The sequence below is a fragment of the Meriones unguiculatus genome, chromosome 8 (genome assembly GCF_030254825.1).
Source record: "Meriones unguiculatus strain TT.TT164.6M chromosome 8, Bangor_MerUng_6.1, whole genome shotgun sequence".
NCBI classification, from domain to species: domain Eukaryota; kingdom Metazoa; phylum Chordata; class Mammalia; order Rodentia; family Muridae; genus Meriones; species Meriones unguiculatus.
Window position 1 is genome coordinate 51,723,270 of NC_083356.1, and position 16,392 is coordinate 51,739,661.

Here is a 16,392-nt window from a genome sequence, read left to right on the forward strand (position 1 = left end):
AGGATGAGAGGTTTAAAGATCCAAACGAAATAAAGAGTTGTGCCTTCAGTCCAAGACTCCATCTAGCTAAACTTCAAATATGTAAATAGGAAATACCTAAGTAATATCCACTCTTAAAACAAAGAAAGTCTTATTCAACAAAGAAATGTAACAAGTCAAAGCTCATGTAAATAAGATTCAAGGAGGTTTCAGGCTACAATCCTATCGGGTGTCATGGTCTCAACTATGATTGTCATAAAATCTCCCTCTGGTACTGTAACTCCCATTAACTCCTTCTTTTATAAGTTGCCTTAGTCATGGTGTCACTTCACAGCAATAAAATAGTAACTAATAAAGGGTTTATTTGGCTTGCATTTAACAATCTTAGTCCATCATTGGTGGAAGTCAGACAGAACTGTAGGCAGAAACTGAAGGAGAACACAATTTCTGGAGAAATTCTACATACTCACTTCTTCTTCCTGGTTTTCTTTCAGCCAATTTCCTTTCTTTCTTCTTTCTTTCCTCCTTTCTTTCCTTCTTTCTTTCCTTGCCACCTTTCTTCTTTCTTTCCTCCTTCATTCCTTCCCTTATTTTTCTTGTTTTTCTTTTATTAAAAATAGATTTTTCCTATGCAATATATTCTGATTATATTCTTCCTTTTCTCTAACCATCCAAGTTTCTTCTCAAGTTCCCATTGAATAAACTTCATTTCTTTTTCTTATTAGAAATGAGACAACAACTGAACATGACAAAATAAAATAATATGAAGCAAAGTCTATCATATTGACTTTGGACATGGTAATCCAACAGGAAGAGAAAAGTCCCAAGAGTACAAAGAAGAGACACAGACCCATTCTTTCTCATGGTCATGATTCCCATAAAAATACCAAACAAATAGCTATAATATGTATATGCAGAAGACCTAGTACAGACTCATGTAGACCCTGTGCTTGCTGCTTTAGTCTCTGTGAACTCATACTTGCCTTGATTAGGTAATTCAGAGGGCTTTGTTCTGGTATTCTTTATTCCCTCTGACTTTTTAAACCTTTGTGGTTCCTCTTGTATGTGACTCCATGAATTCTGTTCTGAGGGATTTTATGGAGACCTCTCATTTAGACTCTCTTCTATATAATGTATAGCTGTGAGTCTCTGTTTCAATTCCTGTCTCAGTCAGAGAAGCTCTCTGAAAATGACTAGATAAGGCACTGATCTATGAGTATACCATTAAATCATTAGAAGTCATTTCATTGATAATGTTTTTTTAAAGATTAGCAGTTGTGTTGTTTTTGTTTTTGTTTTTAATCCAGTCTGTGTTTACCTTTTAAAGCAGAATGTGGTTGGGCAATATTTCCATTCACAAACCTTGCTGAGTTACAAGACCTAGGGAAGAAGCTTAGAATTTGTTCTCAGTACTTTGAAACACAAGCCACAAGAGGAATTACTGTCAAGTTGTTTTAACTTGTGTTCTTCTAAGAAGAGTACATGCAGAATTAAAACTATAGGGGATGAAAAAAATTATAAGATGAAACTTTAGCCATCTTAATTTTTGTTCTTTCTAAACATGTGTATCTCAGAACACTTAAAGTGACAAATGATTTGGTCTACTAAGGAATCCAGCTCAACAGCCAAACACTTCAGACCAAAAAGTAGGGCACATTATGTCTTAAACATTCTATCATCCTGTGGAATTAAGCCTATAGTATCACAGTAACACAAGTAGAAAGGAATTTTATCTTCCCTTAGTTTTTATGCCATAGGTGCTTTAAATGTTAACAAAAATAAACAAAAACCCTAGACAATATACTATCAGAAGGAATGATGGTAAGTGTAAACACATAGTTCTCCTGGTGAGGCTTAGTCTACTTCTTCCATGCGTGATGTGTCATCGTCTCCTTCCAGGCAGGGGTGGCATTTCTTTAGTTACAGCAGCTGTCATCCACAGTAGGATCATTCTCATCAATACCTAGACCAAGCTTGGTCATTCTGTAGATCCGGTTAGCAGTTAACATGGGTCTGGGGATCTTCCAGGCTGAAGCCAGAAGATAGGAGTTTCATACAGCAAGATGACCAGAATGACAAGTTTGTGAAGGATCTGGTGTTTGGTTTTATATTTGGTCTCTGGGCTTTCTAATAGTGGTTCCTGGTTATTCAACCACTGTCGGGTATGGCCTCCTTCTCATGGAGTGGGCCTTAGTGGGCCAAATCATACATTGCTTGGCAGCCCCCACAAGAACTGTGTCACCATTGTCTTAGCATATTTTACAGGCTGGGCAGATTGCAGGTCAAAGGGTTTGTGAGCAGGTAGGTTTCAACATTTCTCTTTCAATAGCCTGCAGAGTATCTTCCCACACCAAAGACCCTAGTGGTGAATGTTCCATGCAGGCATCAGCTCGACTTCTTCATGTTCAATGAAGTGTGTGGATGTTCTCCTTGGAGCAACCCTTGTCCTTAGAAACTGTCTAGTTTGTTTGAAGCTTTCACAGGACAGCCTTGGCTATCAACTTAATTGAATGTAGCCCAGTTAAACCACTGGAAGACTCCTGTGATCAAAAAAGAGATGGTCAAGTGAGACTATACATTTCCCAATACTAGGAATCCTCATTAGGATTTCATTAGTAGATTCCAGGAGGTTTATATTATAATAAGCACCATTGCCCAAACGTTCCCCCCCATCCCAGCCATCTCTCCTATAGTCTCTCGCTCCACACATCTCCCCCAAACTGATGCCCATGTTACCATTCCTAGCTGCCATACAATCTGTTCTGTTTTCTCCTCCCAGGGAGGTCCATGCATCCCTCCTAGATCTCTCTTCCTTACCTTAACTTTCTAGGTCTATGGATTGTACCTTGGCTATCATTTACTTAAGAGCTAATACCTGCTTATAAGCGAATATATGCAATATTTACTTTTCTGGGTCTTTGTTACTTCACTCAGGATGGTTTGTTTTAGTTCTGTTGAATTCCCTGCAAATTTTATGGTGTCATTTTCTTAAAAACTTGGGTAATAATTCATTGTAAAAAGTGTAGTACATTTTCTTTTGCATTCTTCTGTTTAGGGACAACTAAGTTGTTCCCAGTTTCTAGCTATTATGAATAAAACAACAACGAAAAAAGTTGATCAAGTTTCCTGGTAGGATGGATGAGTGTTCTTTAGGTATATGCCCAAAGATGGTATAGCTAGATCTTATGATAGATTGATTCCCAACTTTCTGAGGAAATTTCTATTGATTTCTATAGTGGTTGTACAAGTTTGTAGCCCCACGTAGAATGGAAAAGTATTTCCCTTGTTACACATCCTCATTAGCATAAGTTGTCACCTATGTTACTGACCTTCTATGAGGCATAAGATGGAATCTCACAGTAGCTTTGATTTGCATTTGCCTGATGACTAAGAAATGTTAAACATTTCTTTCAACATTTCTCAGTAATTTGAGACTCCTCTGTTGAGAATTCTCTTTTTAGATCTGTTCCCCCTTTTTAAATTGAACTGTTTGATTTAATGATATCTAGTTTCTTGAATTCACTATATATTTTGGATATTAGCCATCCATCAGAAATGGAATTGGTAAAAACAAATAATTATTTAATTAATTAAGAAATCTTTCCCATTCTGTCACTTGCAGCCTTGGTCCAATGTCAATGACCTTTGCCTTACAAAAGATTTTCAATTTACTAATTGATCTTAGTGCCTGAACTATCTATCAGTGTTCTATTCAATAAGTTGTCTCCTATGCCAATACATTCAAATCTATTTCCTACTTTTCTCTTCTATCAGGTTCAGTGTATTTGACTTTATGTTGAGGCCTTTGCATTCTTTTATATGCAAAAGTACAGTTTGAGCAGCACTGTTTGTTGAAGATGCTTACTTTTTTTCAGTGTGTATTTCTGATTTCATCAAAACTTAGGTGTTTATTGGTCTTTTCATTTATGTCTGGGTCTTTAATTTGATTCTATTGATCAATTTTTCTGTTTCTATGCAAATGCCCTGTGGCTTTTGCTACAGATCTCTTATGCCTAGATCACGAGACTCCCAAGAGACCACCTGGAACAAGAGTTTGATTCAAACAAAAAAGGGTCTTTATTCAAGCTCAAGCTTGGTCTGTCTATCGTCCCTGATGCAGCAACTCATAAAAGAGCGTCCCTGAGTCTCAGGAAGGCAGAGTTCTTAAAGGGAAAAACTGCAAGTGGGGAATTTCAACAGGATTAGGTAAAATTGGGTGAAGGTTCATCCAGGTGACCTTTAGCTGATTGGTCTGAACCACCTGGTCAAACCACAAGGTATCTGTATGACAGCCTGCTGGGTGGAAGACCCATTAACACATTCTGTGGTATTTGTGAGGCCTGACTTTAGTTATCTATTAACACATTCTGTGGTATTCATTACAATATGTGGGGTGGAAGGCCAGGTGGTTTTTCTCCAGAACCCTAAGGTGGGGGCCAAGTCAGGCTAAGAACAGTCAAGTTAAGATAGAGTCTGAAAGACAAAATAGAATTAGCCCTATTATCTTCAATTACTTCATTCCCCCATTTTTCTAGTGACTATGGAGGTGAATCTTGTGTACCTTAAAGATCTGAGAGCTGAGTATTGAGTTGTTGATATTGGGATCTCAATACCATTAATAGTTCCCAACCTTTTTAATAAAGACAATCAATCTATTTAATATGCAGAGGCCGAGGGTAAGCATAAATAATAATATTAGTAAGGGTCCTATTAAGGCAGAAAACAAATAGTAAACCAAACAGAAGCACTAAACCAAGATTTCAAGCAGTTTTGGTTTGCTTTGTCCTCTTTTTATATTTACCCAGGTTTTCTCTAACCTTAGCCAAGGATTCTCTGACTATTCCCAAGTTGTCAGCGTAAAAACAACATTCTTCTTTGAAGGCTGCACATAGCCGACCCTGCTGTAAAAACAATAGATCCAAGTCCCTTCTGTTTTGCAACATTATTTCTGCCAGGGAATCAACATTCTTTTCTAAATGGGTGAATGAATTCCCAAGGCATTGAATATCTTTCTAAATATCTGCCCTTAAGCTGTTGTAATTCTAGCTTTGTAAAGCCAGTGGTGCAATACCAGTTCCTGCTCCAGTTAAGCAGGTCCCCAAGACAATAGCTAATGTCAGGGAGCCCCTTTTTGAATTAGCATTTCAGCCTGTTAGGTAGGATAAAGGCCAATGGATCTTTCTTTTGTAATTTCTTTAGGCTGACATTGGGGCAGAGACATTGGGGACTCTGGAAGGCTGAAAAGTCAAAGGCTAGGCAACAGGGCACCATCTAATTAGTGATCCAGTTGAAGAGACAGGGAGACATCACTTTCACTGGACTGTTTTACTTAATCTTTCAGCAAGTCCATATTTCAGCTTGAAGTCCATAGCCAGTCCCTGAATAGGGTCTGACAGTCGGGTGAAAATCTGCTGAGACAAAATCAGACTAGAAACAGAAGTTAAAATTTGTCTAGTAAATGGAAAAAGTGAGGAATTCCAAGACCAAGGGGAAAACTCATCTGGGATCCGTTTGAGCTATGCCAGATCCAGGTCTCATGACTTTGATTTCCTGCAACTCATATGAATTTTTAGTTTACAAAAGCAAGTATATTAGTATCACCATTGTATTAAGATCCATACTTTAGAAAAAGCAAGTAACAGGTGTCTACAAAGACAGCAAGAGTAGACTCATGCTTTTAAGACTTAGTAAAAGCTATGGCTTTGGGGTCAGAGATAAACATATTAGACAGAGATGTTTTTAGCATAATGAGAAGCACCTTTAAGTCTCCAAAAGATAACCAACAGGAAATTAAAATATTGAGCTTGTGACTAGATAACAGGCAGTCAGTGCTCTATCAGCTTATTAGAACTCTACTGATCAATGTCATAACTCTGAACTTCTGAAATCTTATAACAACTTAAGCACAACAGTAGTAGAGGGGGGAGAAATCTAAAATATTTCCTATTTTTAAATATGCCTTAAATTACCTTCTTATATCATTACAACTTTTATACATTTATATTTCTTTAAATATTTATATAGACCCTCCAATCTTTCTTGTATTAACCAACTTTGAAACTTTTTCTTAGACCCTCAACTATTTTTTTTTAGATCCTTATGACTAAAACTTTCATATCCTCAGACCTAACATAAACTTTACATCTTTCAATCCAGTTATTCAACGTAAGACACACGCAATTAACAGGAAGTCTGTAAGCTAGGAAAATCTCTTTGCCTTTCTAACTAAAAGATCTAGTACCTAGTAGTTCTTACTAGCTAATGAAATGACCAAAGAACTAACAGTGGATCTGCTTGTCTGATCTTTAGCTACAAAGCTACCATTAGCTTAGCTTAGCCATCAATGTGATCAGAGACAGGAGAAGGATAAATTGTAAGTTAAATAAATCTCTGTATCAATCAAAATGATAGAGTTGACTGGTCAGTCAGTCCGCTGCAAGACCCCCTGAAGGTTGTCTTCCGTCAGGGAGACCCCGTACCCAAAGATCAACGAGTCCAGTTGTTCGGATGCAACCAGCAAGAGGCTTTATTGAGTACACGGGTACCCGGGGAGACAAGGTCTCTCGGAAGACTTGCGCGCCTCTCGGTTGGGGTGACGGGTTTTTATAGGGCTCGGGAGCAGGAAGCGCGGTTACAGAAGTGAGAAGCATAGTTACAGGGGTCTGATTGGGTGGTTTGAACAAAGCCGTAGTTAAGTCACGTACCCAGAACAGGGAAGGCGGGAAGGCAGATTGTGAGCAGAGTCACGTACCCGGAACCGGGAAGGCGGGAAGGCAGATTGTGAGCAGAGTCACGTACCCGGAACCGGGAAGGCGGGAAGGCAGATTGTGAGCAGAGTCAGCATTATGCTAGGACTTTATTCTTTCATTCCCCCATTTTTCTTCTAGCTTAGAATGGAATCCTTCATTCTGCGGGTCTAGGGAGAGTCAATCTCCGTCTCCAGCTGCTTGAGTTGATGATACTGCTGGGTTAGCACTAACGTCTGTATGACGGAGAGCCGGTCCTTCATAAACTGAACTAACCTATTTAGAATGCAAGGCCCGAAAAGTAGAATTAAAAGAATTATAATTAAGGGGCCCATGAGAGAGGAAACAAGAGTGGTGAACCAGGGGGCCTTATTGAACCAGCTTTCATACTAACTTTGTCTTTCATTGAAGAGCTTTTCTCTCTGATTAAGTCTCTCTCTAAGTTTGGCCATATTGTCTCTGACTAGTCCGGTGTGATCGGCATAGAAACAGCACTCCTCTTTTAGAGCCGCACATAGTCCTCCCTCTTGCAAAAAGAGGATATCTAGCCCTCTACGGTTCTGTAGAACTACCTCAGATAGTGAGGTCAAGGATTTCTCCAAGGCACTTACTGATTCTTCTAGCGCCTGTAGATCGGCATGCATAGCTTGTTGAAGTTGTAGGAACTGATGGGTCGCTGATAGGGCGGTGGCCCCAGTCCCAATCCCTGCGGCTATGCCCCCAACCATTAGTCCCCCCAGCATTATTGCCAGGGTTAGAGACAAAGGTTCTCTAGGGTATCGAGTCCCTTTTTCAAAGTGCCTATAAACTTCTTCTGGTTCATGGTAAACTATTTTAGGCCATAGTTCGATTAAAATACAAAATTCAGAACTATCATTCCAGCCTTGGGCTGATATACAAGGGGTCAGGCCAGTGTTGCAGGCCCACAAGGTATTATTGGGGGCAGCCAGGTAATAACTTCCTGAGGTAAGAGGGGCAGTGGAATTACAAAGTGGCTGACTGGCAGCGGGTATGGTCCCTACACAAAGTCCTTGCCCGGATACCTCTGACAGGGTTAGCTTATGCTGAACAGAGGGATAGCAAGTTGCTGGCGGTGTGGTATGATTAGAGAAATTGCCCATTATAGCTAATCCCTCATAATAGGGTGGGGTAGAAACCAGGCATAACCAACATTCTTGAGTCAGGTGGGGATCGGAGCGGTTTAGCACCTGGTAGGCTCCTGCTATTAAATCGAGGAGCCTACCTCCTGACCCAGGTCGCTGAGGTTGCATCGTGGGGCCTGTAATTAACCGAGCGGAGCTGGGGGAAGAAACGGAAGTACTTGGGGGTGATGTTGGCCGGGGTGGAGGTCGTGGTAGAGAGGGCTTCTGTAAGACTGGGTTGGGTCCCACAGAGGCAGTTGTGGGTGAGGTCTTTTTAAGTTTGAGTTTAAAGGTAAGGCCCATATCCCATCCGTGCATATAAAGCCTGGTGCCCCATTCAAAACCCCTGGTGCTAGTTGTCCAGGGCGCTTTCTTTCCCTGCTCAGTGAACTGAATGAGCAGGGGATTACACCACCCCTTTGTAGTGCTACTGGTGGCACATTTTGTCTTTAATTGATCTGGGATATAATTGGGGGTCGCCCCTGGCTGGCGATCTTTTCTCTTAACAGTTATATAATCCCAATTGGAGGAGGGAGCCCAGTAGGTGTCTCCCGTAGTTTCACAGGACCAAGAGGCACAAAAGTAGTCATTTGCCCACCCACATTTATAGTTGAGGTTTTTGTTCCTATGACTTCCCGGACAGACATAGATCCCTGCCTGACCATGTAGGTCTGCTCTCTCAATCCCGTTGCGACAGCCCGGAACTATGGGGCGACGGCCTTCTAGCTGGGGGGCGCTTGACCCCGGAGTGTACACGACCTCGGGGGTTCCCCAGTCGGGGCTGGCCCCTAGAGCAAGGGCACAGAGATCTACCTCCAGACTGGGCCAGTGGGGTTGGGCTCCAACCTGGGAACTGGTGTTAACAATGTCCCCAGCTTGATTTTCGATAATCCAGGTATAGTTAAAAATTTGGTGCGGGGAAGAGACCTGGGTTGTTGTAATACTCAGGGTAAGAAGCAAGACTATTAGGGTTCCCCCCCCCCCCGAGTCAGTCTTATCTTGAGAGGATTTTGAGTGCGGTGGAGTTTCCATCGGGTTCCCATAGTCCGAGGCATCAGGCGGCTGCTCAGGGGTGGCAGCCTTGATGTGGGAGGTGTGGACCCAGGCGGCGATGCCGTCTACTTTCAGAGCTGTGGGTGTCGTCAGCAGAACAGTGTAAGGTCCTTTCCAGCGTGGTTCCAGGTTCCTTGTCTGATGTTGCTGTACCCAAACCACGTCTCCAATCTGGAATTGGTGCGGGACCGCAGGTTGACTTAGCTGCTCTCGATACACGGCCGCCAGAGGCTTCCAAACCTCCCGTTGCACAAGCTGTAGAGCCTGCAAATGAGCTTGAAGAGAGGGGGTATCAGCAAAGGAGGCTATTCCAGAGTCAAAGAAATGGGCAGCTGGTGGCGGGGCGCCATACAAGATCTCAAAAGGAGTGAGCCCATGGGGGCCCGGAGTGTTTCGAGCCCTATACAACGCTAGGGGAAGGAGGGATACCCAGTCCTTAGCGCCAGTTGCAAGCGTTAATTTGGTTAAAGTCTCCTTAATAGTTCTATTCATACGTTCTACCTGCCCTGAGCTCTGGGGGCGGTATGCACAATGTAATTTCCAATCAATCCCCAACAATGTGGCCACTGACTGACTTACCTGGGAGACGAAGGCAGGCCCGTTGTCAGAGCCCAGTACTCGCGGCATTCCATACCTAGGGAAGATTTCTTCTAAAAGTTTCTTGGTGACAACTCTGGCAGTCTCATGTTTAGTAGGGTAGGCTTCTGCCCACCCAGAAAAAGTGTCTATAAATACCAGTAAGTACCGGTACCCATAGAGTCCAGGTTTCACCTCAGTGAAGTCTATCTCCCAATGAGTGCCAGGGCGGTGTCCTCGGACCCTGACCCCCGCACCGATCTTGTTATGGCTTGCATTGACTCGGGCACATGCCATGCATTCTTCAGCTACTTCTTGTAGGATTTTATCTTTACCTAGCAGATAGTGGGCGTTTTCCTCTCTGTCCAGGAGGGTTTTCATCTTTTTGGAGCTAAGATGGGTCAGTTGATGGAGATACTTGATCAGGTCCCGGGTCTGTTGTAGGGGCCACACAGGTCGCTCGTTGAAAGTCCAGAGTCTTGTTGTGGGGTTGTATGTGGCCCCCATTCCTTTGAGGAGGTTTTGGTCCTCCTCAGTATAATGGAAATGGAAGGAGGGTTTTTGGACGGAGTGGGCCTCTGCCATGGCCAGATCTATGGCCATGAGGCAGGGAGCCTCTGAATTTCCTTGCATCGCTACTTCCCTGGCTGTCATGTCCGCCAAGCGGTTGCCCCTGGCTTCCAAGCTGTCCCCCTTTTGGTGACCTGGGCAATGAATAATGCTCAGCCTCGAGGGTAAGAACAAAGCCTCTAACAAGGCCAATATCTCCGTCTTATTTTTAATTTCTTTCCCTTCGGAGGTAAGCAGTCCCCTTCTTCGATATATTTCTCCATGGATATGAGCAGTAGCAAAGGCATAATGGCTGTCTGTATAGACATTTAGCTTCTTACCTTCCGCCATTCGGAGGGCTTGGGTCAGGGCGATGAGTTCAGCCCGTTGCGCTGAGGTTCCAGGTGGTAGGGCCTTGGCCCAAATTACCTCAGTTTCGGTGGTGACTGCAGCCCCTGCTCTCCGCTCTCCGTTGTCCAGGAAACTGCTCCCATCGGTGAACCAGGTGAAGTCGGCCTCCGAAAGGGGTTGGTCAGTTAGGTCAGGTCGGGTGCCTTGTACCTCTGTAAGTATCTGGAGACAATCATGAACTTCTGGACCTTCTGGTAGGGGAAGCAGCGTTGCTGGGTTGAGGGCTACCACAGGACCAAATTGCACTCTATCAGTGTCTAGTAACAGAGCCTGGTAATGAGTCATGCGGGCATTAAAGAGCCATCGGCCCGGAGGTTGTTTTACCAGGGCCTCAACCGCATGTGGAGCCAGGATAGTTACCGGCTGCCCCATAGTCAGTTTGCCAGAGTCCTTGAGCAAGAGGGCGATCGCAGCCACCATCTGTAGGCAAGGGGGCCAACCTGAGGCCACTGGGTCGAGTTTCTTAGACAGGTAGGCAACCGGACGCCTCCAAGGTCCAAGTTTTTGAGTTAGGACTCCTCTAGCATTCCCTTGTCTCTCGTCCACGAACAACTCAAAGGGCTTGTTTAAATCCGGCAATCCTAATGCAGGGGAAGTTAGCAGGGCCTCTTTTATTGATGCGTAGGCCCTCTGTTGTTCATCCCCCCAAGTGAAGAGAGTCCCTTGTTTGGTAAGGGGGTAGAGTGGTGCGGCCACCTCTGCAAACCCCGAGATCCAGAGGCGGCAAAACCCCGCCGTACCTAGGAACTCTCTTAACTGCCTCGGATTTTTGGGTTCTGGAATTCCCAAAATTGTCTGTTTCCATGCCTCGGTCAGCCACCTTTGCCCATTTTTGATCTGGTATCCCAAATAAGTAACTTGTCTTTGGCAAATCTGGGCCTTTTTGGCTGAGGCCCTGTATCCTAGAATTTCTAAAGTTCTCAAAAGGGCCTCTGTTCCCTCCTTACATTCTTTCTCAGTTTCTGCAGCCAGGAGGAGGTCATCCACATACTGGAGTAAAATTAGGGTAGGGTGATGGACCCTGAAGTCAGCCAAGTCCCGGTGTAGAGCTTCATCAAAAAGGGTGGGGCTATTTTTGAACCCCTGTGGTAATCTTGTCCAAGTAAGCTGGCCCGATATTCCCAGCTCTGGATCCTTCCACTCAAAGGCAAAAAGAGATTGGCTCTTTAGGTGGAGCCTCAAACAGAAGAAAGCATCCTTGAGGTCCAGGACTGTATACCAAACATATCTCGGGGGAAGCCCAGTCAACAGATTGTATGGGTTGGGGACTGTGGGGTGTATGTCCTCCACTCTTTTGTTGACTTCCCTTAAGTCCTGTACTGGGCGATAATCTCCTGTTCCTGGCTTTTTGACTGGAAGGAGAGGCATATTCCAAGGAGATTGGCACGGTACCAATATGCCCTGATCTAAAAGTCTCTGAATGTGGGGTCTGATTCCCTGGTAGGCCTCATGTGACATTGGATATTGTTTGATAGAGACAGGAGTCGCAGATGCCTTTAGAGCAATCACCAAGGGCGGTTGGTGAATGGCGAGACCCATTCCTCCAGTCTCCGCCCAAGCCAGGGGAAATTTCTCTAGCCAACTAGTCACATCCTGCGACTCAGGTTTCTCAGGCTCGTGGAGCCGGTACTCATCTTCTAAGTGCATGGTTAGCACATGCAAGGGCTGTCCCTGCGGCCCGGTAATATGGGCTTTAGTCCCCTCAAAGTGGATTTGTGCCCTAAGTTTCATAAGTAGGTCTCTCCCCAGCAGGGGGTAGGGACAATCAGGGACGTGCAAAAAGGAGTGAGTTACCCTACCGGTGGCGAGTTGTACCTTCCTCTCGGTAGTCCAACGGTACCTCTTTCCTCCGGTTGCTCCTTGAACCCATGCTGATTTGTCAGTTAGGGGTCCCGGTGAGGTGGTGAGTACAGAATGTTGGGCTCCGGTGTCCACCAGGAAGGTGACAGGCTGCCCCCCCACATTAAGAGTTATCCTGGGTTCAGGGGGAGGCTCCTGACCCCGACACCCCTAGTCTTCCAGATTGAGCAAATTGGTCTGAGGCTTGGGTCTTTGAGGTCCCTTTTGGTGGCCCTTTGGCTTCTTGGGACAGTCTCGGGCCCAATGCCCTCTTTCCTTGCAGTAGGCGCATTGATCCTTGTCCAGTCGGGGACCCCTATGGCCTCCCAGGTCCTGTCTACTCTGCCTTTGTTCTGTCACTACAGTGGCCAACAACCTGCTAAACTCTTTATTTCTCTTCCGCTCCCTGACATTCTCCCTTTCTTCTGCCTCTCTCTTCAGCCTTTCGTCCCTTTCTTCCTGTGTCTCTCTCTTGTTATAAATCCGCTCTGCCTCCTTCAGCAAATCCTGCACTGTATTCTCTCTTAAATTGTCAAGTCTTTCTAACTTCCGTCTAATATCTGGGGCTGACTGCCAAATGAAAGACATGGCTAAGTTAGTTGCCTGATCCGGACTGTCTGGATCGTAGGGAGTATACACACGATATGCCTCCTTGAGGCGTTCTAGGAAGGCAGAGGGAGATTCTTCAGACTTTCGAGTCACTAATTTAACCTGGGCCAAATTAGTTGGGCGCTTTGCGGCCCCACGGAGACCCGCCATGAGCAACTGGCGATATTGACGTAGGCGTTCCCTACCGCGCTCAGTGGAGAAGTCCCAATCCGGTCGCTCCAAGGGAAAAGCCGCATCTATTCTGTGTGGCAGCTGGGTGGGTTGTCCATCGTCTCCTGGAACATTTTTACGTGCCTCTATGACAACCCGCTGCTTTTCCTCAGTGGTCAACAGCATCTGGAGCAGCTGTTGGCAATCATCCCAGGTGGGCTGGTGAGTCACTAAAATAGACTCGATCAATGCAGTGAGCCTAGAGGGATCCTTCGAAAAAGCAGGGTTATTATTTTTCCAATTATATAAATCAGACGCAGAAAAGGGCCAACATTGGAGCTGGCTATCAGGCCCCATCCGTAGCGGTAGGGCCTGGGATGTGGAGTCGGGAGTGACTTCTCGTCTTCCCCTTAAGCGTCCCGCCACCGGGGACGAGGGGGGCTCTCCCTGGGGTCCCCCTCTGGCGGTTGCCTCCCCTGGTTCCTGTGCCAGGTTTGGGCCCCTGTAAGGAGGGGGTTGTTCGGTCATCAGGTCCAGTAGAGGGCCATCATCTGCCGGCAGGACCGGGGGTGTCTTCTTGTGGCTAGGGTCCTTTTCTGGAGTAGGTTTCATAAAGACTGGGTAAAGGGTGGAGTTAACTGGGGTAGGAACTAATGGAGGCGGGAGAGAGGGGGCAGAAGGAGTGGGTTTTGGGCAAGGGGGAGGCAAGAAGGGCTTCACCCACGGTGGGGGGTCCTTGACCAGAGATTCCCACGTGATGATATAAGGGACTTGGTCTGGATGCCCATGGGGCCCAGGATTCATGACTTTGGCCTTCACCTGCAAAATAATATCTAGGTTAAAGGTGCCATCTCGTGGCCAGCCCACGTCAAAGGTGGGCCATTCAGATGAGCAGAAGATGTCCCACTTTCCTTTCCGCACTTCCACCGAGAGATTGTGGGCGATGTCACGGACTTCCTTGAAGTGCTGCAAAGTTAAACTTTTGGGGGTGGTGATAGTTTGTCCCATGTTGGTAGACAGACAAACAACACTCACTACACTTATGACAAAGATCAGGCAGACAGAAGACAACACAAACCGCGCGGTACGAGATCGGCGCCAAAGCGAACACAAAAATTCAGATGGAGACCGTGTCGGAGGTCCAGTTCCTCCGTCTCCCAGATGAAGCACGTAGCCTTCTCTCAGGGGCGTCGCCCCAAAGAGTCCCACTCGGCTCATGTTTCCAGACAGGAGGGAACCCAAGAAGGGTTACCTTTCAGACGGGGAAGCAAATGATTCCCCTACCAGGCACTCCTGAGACGTCTCCCAGGAGGCACGGAAAAGAAGTACGAGCCCGTCGGCTCCTTCTAGTTTCCGTCTGATACAGATGACCTGGCCAAGCCCAGACCGCAGGGGGACTCGAACCCCCTGGAAACGAACTCACAAAGACAGACCGTTTAACACAACGATGCACAAGACTCACAGAATAGGAAGCCGGCAGTCTTACCTCCCGAGGTTCGTCGGTGGCCCCTGGGCAGGGGTCTCAAATCCCGGACGAGCCCCCAAATGCAAGACCCCCCGAAGGTTGTCTTCCATCAGGGAGACCCCGTACCCAAAGATCAACGAGTCCAGTTGTTCGGATGCAACCAGCAAGAGGCTTTATTGAGTACACGGGTACCCGGGGAGACAAGGTCTCTCGGAAGACTTGCGCGCCTCTCGGTTGGGGTGACAGGTTTTTATAGGGCTCGGGAGCAGGAAGCGCGGTTACAGAAGTGAGGAGCATAGTTACAGGGGTCTGATTGGGTGGTTTGAACAAAGCCGTAGTTAAGTCACGTACCCAGAACAGGGAAGGCAGGAAGGCAGATTGTGAGCAGAGTCACGTACCCGGAACCGGGAAGGCGGGAAGGCAGATTGTGAGCAGAGTCAGCATTATGCTAGGACTTTATTCTTTCACCGCCACTTAGGCAATTGTCCCTGGCTCCTGTAGTCTCATGGCATCATGAGCAGAGACAGTCAGGTCATTAGGCACAGAAGATGAGAAACTGTTTCTGTGGAAAAAGAACATGAGAGACTGATCTCACCTCAACTCACTTGACCTCAGCATGAAACAATGACTTTCCAGGTGTCCACAGCTTTGTCCACAGTGTAGACTGGGTCCTAGAGATGGGCCAGTTGGGGCATTGTGGCCCAGTGGTTAACATACCACAATCCAGAGTCAAAGTTATCCATCATTATGCCCAAATCTTCTCGGAGACTTTGGGGAGCTACTGCCAGGATTTTGGGACTCTCTGTCTTAGTAAGTTTACACATCTTAAAATGTCATATTCCACAGATCTTTGACAAGCTTGAGGGCCAGCATATGAGTAGACCAGTCTGGCCTTAAACGCAAAGAAATCCACCTGCCTCTACCTCTCCAAGTGCTGGGATTAGAGGTGTGATTATATTGTGACCAGCTTTTTTTTTTTTTAATGATTTATTTAATTTTATTTTCTGTCTATTGGTTGAGGTGTCAGATCTTTTGGAACTAGAGTTTCAGATAGTTGCGAGTTGCTATGTGGGTTATGGGAATTAAACCCAGGTCTTCTGAAAGAACTCAGTGCTTTTAACAGCTGAGCCATTCCTTCCAGCCCAGAGTTTCTCTCCATTTATTTTGATGTAAACTATATGCTTGCTTGCTTGCTTGCTGTAAATTCCTTTCATTTTATTTACGTATGTCTCTTTTACCCCTGATCTCTCCATGGCATTTATCATGAAAGGGTGTTGCAGTTTTGTCAAAGTGCTTTTCTGCATCTAATGAGATAATCCTGTGAATTTATTTCTTTCAATTTATTTATATGATGGATAACATTTATTGATTTTCATGTATTGAACCATTCCTCTGTCTCTGGGATAAAGCTTCCTCGATTATGGTGGATGATCTTTTAGCTTTGTTCTTAGATTCATTTTGCAAGTATATGAGAACTCTTTTTTTTTGTAGGCATTTAGTGCTATAAACTTTACTCTAAGTGCTGCTTTCATTGGATGCCATAGTTTTGATATGTTGAGTATTCATTTTCATTGAATTTTAGAAAGTGTTTATTTCTTTATTTCTGTCTTGACTCATATTTTTATTCAGTAAAGACTTTTTGTTTTTTAAGACAGGTTTCCTCTGTGTAGCTTTGGCAATCCTGTACTCACTTTGTAGACCAGGATGGCCTCAAACTCACAGAGATCTGCCTGCCTCTACCTCCCAAGTGCTGGGATTATAGGAGTGACTTGTTCAGTTTCCACGAGTTTATAAGCATTTAATTGTACTTATTGTTGTTAATACCTGCACTCAATTGTGGTGTTCTGATAGAATGCAGGGAATTGTCATTTTC

The 16,392-nt window shown here is 45.2% G+C and overlaps 1 protein-coding gene across 1 annotated transcript; it reads right to left on the minus strand.

Moving 5' to 3' along the window:
- Window positions 1–1,423: 1,423 nt before the first annotated feature.
- Window positions 1,424–14,062, minus strand: LOC132655961 (uncharacterized). The gene is given in 3 exon segments (XM_060390508.1): window positions 1,424–1,488; window positions 8,850–8,898; window positions 8,900–14,062. Coding segments are annotated over 3 exon segments (5,277 nt in total).
- Between the last annotated feature and the right edge of the window lie 2,330 nt (window positions 14,063–16,392).